The sequence below is a fragment of the Chinchilla lanigera genome, unplaced genomic scaffold, assembly GCF_000276665.1.
Source record: "Chinchilla lanigera isolate Chin_1 unplaced genomic scaffold, ChiLan1.0 scaffold00152, whole genome shotgun sequence".
NCBI lineage: Eukaryota > Metazoa > Chordata > Mammalia > Rodentia > Chinchillidae > Chinchilla > Chinchilla lanigera.
Window position 1 is genome coordinate 49656 of NW_004955553.1, and position 5870 is coordinate 55525.

Genomic DNA, 5870 nt, shown 5'->3' on the forward strand with positions numbered 1-5870 from the left:
GGGAATTAACAATGGTGGTTGTATTACATATTGATATCTTCAAAGTGGCTTCTCATGAAAACAGATATAGACATGCAATACTGGTCAACCAAACATGTCCTGAAAATTTGGATAGAGCTGAAGCTCTGCAGTAGTTACAGGAGTTATGTGATGTTCGAGTTCAGAGCCTGAATGATGACCGGAGTGAAGCTTGGCTCCTGAGCCTGCACCTGCATCTGCTCTGGCTGTACAATTTTCACCTGTGGGTGTTTCAAATGAGAAACTGTAACCTTCTGCAATATCACAGAATTGTCAGCCTCTGTAGTAACTTTAGTACTTAGGGTAAAGCCCATGTCCAAGGGCTGTACCACAATACTCGTCAATGTTGGAGGGTGAGTTCTATGCTTACCCAGTGGTCTTGGATTTGTCATTTCACGTGGTAGTGCAATGCTCTCCTTTAGCCTTCTTTGATGGCTGCAAAGGCTGAGATGGGATCTCCTGAAAATTTGGACAGAGTTGAACCTCTGCAGTAGGTACAGGAGATATGTGATGGTCCAGGTTCAGAGCCTGAATGATGACAGGACTGAGGTTTGGCTCCTGAAGCTGCACCTGTGTCTGCTCTGGCTGTACACGTGTCTGCTCCGGTGCTTCAAAGAAAAACTGTAACTTCCTGCAGGATCACAAAATGTTTAGCCTCTGTACTGAGTTTAGGACTTAGGGTAATGTCCATGTCCAAGGGTTGAACCGAAACACTGGGCACAAGTGGAGCTTGAGCCATTTGCTGACCTAGCGGCCTTGGAGTTTGCAATTCATGTGGTAGTGTATGCTCTCCTACAGGCTCCACAGAAGGCTCTGGAGGCTGAGGTGGGGTCTCCGGAAAAGTGGGAGAGAGTTGCACCCCTGCAGTAGGCACAGGAGTTATGTGGTATTCCATGTTCAGAGCCTGAATGACAACAGGAGTGAGGTTTAGCTGCTGAGCCTGCGCCTGCATCTGCTCTGGTTGAACAAGTGTCACCTCCGGGTGCATCAGAGGAGAATCTGTACATCGAAACACTTGGAACTATTGGAGGCTGAGCTGTATCCTGACAGAGGGGTCTTAGATTTGTAACTTCATGTGGTACTGTATGCTCTCCTATACGCTCATAGATGGCTCTGGAGGCTGAGACCGGGTCTCCTGAAAATTTGGAGAGTTGAACCTCTGAAGTAGGTACAGGAGTTATGTGATGTCCAGGTTCAGAGCCTGAATGATGACAACAGTGAAGTTCACCCCTGATCCTGCGCCTGCACCTACTCTGGCTGTACAAGTGTCACCTCTGGGTGCTTCAAAGGAGAAACTCTAAGCTCCTGCAGCATAATAGATTGTTCAGCCTCTGTAGTGACTTTAGGAATTAGGGTAAAGCCCATGTCCAAGGGCTGTTCCACAACACTGGGCATTATTGGAGGCTGAGCTGTATGCTCAGCCAGCGGTTTTGGATTTGTCGCTTCATGTGGTACTCTGTAGTCTTCTATAGCTTCCATAGATGGCTCTGAAGGCTGAGATGGGGTCTCCTGAAAATGTGGAGAGAGTTGAAGCCCTGCAGTAGGTATAGCTGTTATGTGATGTTCCAGGTTCAGAGCCTCAATGATGACTGCAGTAGGTACAGAAGATATGTGATCAAGTACTACTCAGCTATAAAGAAAGATAAACTAGAGGCTTTTATTCATAAATGGATTCAACTTGAGACCATATTCTAAGTGAAATAAACCAGACTCACGTGTAAACATTATATTGTCTTCCTAGTGTAACTAACTGAAACAGTAAATAAGATTCAAAAGGTACAACAGATATAGTGAAAGGGAAAGAAACTGCTGAAAAGGTAAGAACAACTGGGATGGGGGAAAAGAGAAAAGAAGGGAAAAAATAAAAGATATGCGTACATACACAAGATAGCTACAGATAACTGTACAATTAATTTCTATTACTTCATTAAAAGGAACACTTCGTCCTTATATTGTTTGATCAATTTTCCATGCGTATATCTGAGCAACCACTTTGAAGATAACAATATTCAATATAATAACCATTGTTAATTTCCTATCATCTTGTTTTGAAATTCTGTATATTTTTATTGGTTTTTATTTCCTCTCTCTTTAAAATAATAAAAAAGGGAAACATGGGGGTTTGTGGAGAGCCCACAATTGGGGACAGAGAACTGGGCATGAGGCTCTAGTACCTGGCACCTCTAATCTTTGCTTTTCTTATCTATAAATGAAGTAAGAAATGCTTGCTTTGCTTTCATTTCTGGGGAAGGAAGGAATAACATAATTGGTGAGAAATTACTTTTGAAAACCAAGCAACACTGGTTTTGTATAAAGAGCAAAGTGCTATTATTTATTATTTGTCCAGGATCACTAGTAGAGAGCTGTATTCAAGCTATCTGGATGTGAAAGCAGTCACATGTTGCAAACGTGAAGTTTGCAATGAGCTAAAGAACGTGACATACAGAAAACACTTGAATGCACCTGAGTCATCTGAGATTCAGAACAAGCTTGGGGATGGACAGTCTGGGCATGTAAGAACACTGTACTCCTTTAGAAGAGACAGGCTCTGGCTATGCAATCAGAAACTCTTGGGCCTCTAATAAAATGGCGTCACTTAATACTCTTTTATGCATTTGCAAAAATAAGACAAAACTGATCTACACTTGCCCCAAGGAAACTTGAGACCTAGTGGATATAAAACCAGCTTACAAGCTGCACTGCACTTTATGAACTAAGTTTTCACTGGGAGGCAAAGCACCAAAGAGCACAGTCCATGGTGCATGGCCAAGAAGGGTGTTCCCCCGCCTTCCAGCCCTTTTTCTCTCTGTCCTTACTCATATGGGACAGTTATCTTATTGCATCATGCAGAACCTGACTCTCCACAGGGGAGCACTTCAGAAATTTAGCAAGCTTAACTTTGATGAATGAATAAAAAGTAAAATGATTATATCATTAGTTTATGATTTTATCATCACCTGTTAAAAATTAAAAAGCAAATAAAATAAAAATGAAAACATTCATCATCAGGTAGTTCAGACTCACGGCACTGCGTGTCATTGGTCAGACATGCGCTGTCACACAGCAGCTTGACTGTCTTGCAGACAACCTCAATATCATCTTTAAAGTGGCAGAGACAGCAGACCATATGGCTCGGTAAGATCCTGCAGACAGAAACACAGAGATCTGAGTTACTGGACAGAGGTTCCTTGAATGGTAGTAGAGGAAAGACAAGGCTCACGCAAGGCTGCCCAGAAAGCAGTTCTTGAGGCAAGATCTGAGCAGTTGGGTGGGAACCCAATAGCAATTGTGGCTTTTCAATATTGTGAATAAATAGGAGGGAGAGAGGTTCCCCACAGAAGGGTGAGCTTGGCAGTGCATGCGGTGGGCCCAAAACAAAAGTAATAGAGGTTAGCACTGAGTGACAGTAATGAGTTGCATTCAGAAGCATCTCCTTTCAACTCAAAAGTCTTGCTCTGGGTTGGGAGAGCACAGGAAGATGGCCGGCTTCTAAAATGAATCTGAATCAGCCTCCAAAGTCTCGGGTCCATTTCTCAATTCCTGTTAGGAATAGTAAATGTTGGATGTTATTCTGGGCATAAAAACAGCTTATTTTCTACTCACATTGTGTGGCTAATAACAGAGATTGAATTGGCCAAATCTAGACAACTGGAGCATTCAAATGGATGAGGATTACACGCGCACTAACACTCAGTCTTAGAAGTACATTATAGAAACCAAAGTGATGGCATAAGGCATATGCCTGTAACCCTAGCACTCTGGGAAGCTGAGGCAGGAGATTCAAAAATTCAAGCCTCGTCTAGGTAGCTAAGTTATTTGGTGAGACCTTGATTCAAAATAACAAAATGAAAAAAGTATGTAAGTTGTGGGGAGGGGCCTAAGTAAGAAAACCCTAGGAGTTAAAAAAAAAAAAAAAAAAAAGATATCTGCACACATACACTCAACAGCATTAGCTAGTAAAGAAATGCTATAAACTATAGTGAGATTCAACTATATACTCAGTAGTAAAAGTAATAATAATAATACTACATACAACAGCAGTCTATGTGTACCTATGTTTGTAGCAGCACAATTCATAAGAGCTAAATCTTGGAATCAGCCTGTATGCCTATCAACAGATGAATGGATAAATAAAATGTGGTACCTATACATAATGGAGTACTGTTGCCCTTAAGAAAGATAAACTTGAGGGGCTGGGAATTTAGCTCAGCGGCAAAGCACCTGGCTGGCAAGCACAAGGTCGTGAGTTCGGTTCCCGGTACCGGAGAAAAACCAAAAAAAAAAAAAAAACAAAGAAAGATAAACTTGAGGCCTTTGAAAGAAAATGGATGAACCTTCAGACCATAATGTTAAGCAAAGTAAATCAGACACACAAGTTTATACATCAAATAGTTTCCCTTATATCAAAAATGTAATAGATAAGAGCAGAAAAGAGAAAGAAAAAAGCAATTTTATTGTAACTGTTTCTGTTGTCCCTGGTTTCAGTCTAATATAGTATGAAAACTCACATTGCAGGATTTATAATTCTTTGTGTATGTTAAGGTCTCTTTTTTGAGACAGGATCTCATTATATATCCCAGCCTGCCCTCAAACACACAGTGATCCTGATACTTCAGCCTCCTCTAAGTGCTAGGATGATTAGAGGAGTGCACTACCACACCCAGTGGTGATATGTTAAAGTCTTTAATGTTATTTTGAGCATGGTCTATTTTGAAAGAAAAGAAAGTAAATTTCCAGAAATAAAACCTATGAAGATAGAAAGTAGCTGAGTAGTTACCTAGATTTAGAGAGGAGGAATTAGAAGATGACGATGACTAGCAGGTGGAGTGTTTTTATTTGGGATGGCAGAAATGACCTAAATTTGACTGTGGTTGTAGTTGTATACCTGTCAATGTGCTGGACTTTACTGAATCTTGTGTTTTAAGTGCATAAATTGTGTGGCAAGCAGATTTTGGTTTAAAAAACTTGTTTTATTTTAAAAATAAAAAAGAAGCCAATGAAATTGAGGCCAAAAATACAAAGAATTAATGAATCTAATAGTTGGTTGTTTGAAAGAATAAACAGACAAACCCTTAGCCAGTCTAACCAAAAAAGAAAGACCCAAATAAATGCAATGAAACATGAAAAAGGTGAAATCACAACAGACACTGCCAAAATTTAAAAAAAAAATTTTTAACAACTACTTCACTTATTGTACACCAATATATTTGAGAGTTCAAAAGAAACTGATAACAATAAATGGAATGAAACATGAAAAAAGTGAAATTACAACAGACACTGCCGAAATAAAAAAAAAAAAGAAACATTTTTAACTCTTGAAGTCACAGGCCATAGGCAAGGACTTTCTGAACAGAACCCGAGATCCACAGGAAATAGTTCCAGGAATCAATCAATGGGATCATATTAAATTTAAAAGCTTCTGTACAGCAAAAGAAACAACCAACAGAGTGAAAAGACAACCTACAGAATAGGAAAAAATTTTCCAGCTACTCCTCAGACAGAGGATTCACATCTAGAATACATAAGGAACTTAAAAAAATTTAGACCCCCTCCCAAAGAAAAGACCCAGTCTAAAAATGTGCAAGTGAACTGAATAGATACTTCACAGAAGTACTAATGGCCAATAAACTCATGAAGAAATATTCAACATTACTGGCCCTTAGAGAAATGCAAGTCAAAACAATACTAAGATTCCATCTTATCCAAGAAATACTGGCTATCATCAATAAATCAAATAATAACAAGTGCTAGCATGGCTGTGGGAAAAAGAACCTTCTCTATTCTTGGTGAGAATGTCCAACCACCTTGGAAATCAGCATGGAGATTTCTCAAAAAACAAAGCTATCTCTATT

The 5870-nt window shown here is 39.8% G+C and overlaps 1 protein-coding gene across 1 annotated transcript in view; it reads right to left on the minus strand.

The window, feature by feature from the left end:
- Positions 1-18: 18 nt before the first annotated feature.
- Positions 19-5870, minus strand: part of LOC102029231 (leucine-rich repeat-containing protein 37A-like) — a 57950-nt gene continuing 52098 nt past the window's right edge. The window contains 2 exon segments of the mRNA XM_013508609.1: positions 19-1607; positions 3043-3161. Of these exon segments, the coding sequence (XP_013364063.1) occupies positions 1267-1607; positions 3043-3161 (460 nt within the window). The 3' untranslated portion in view covers positions 19-1266.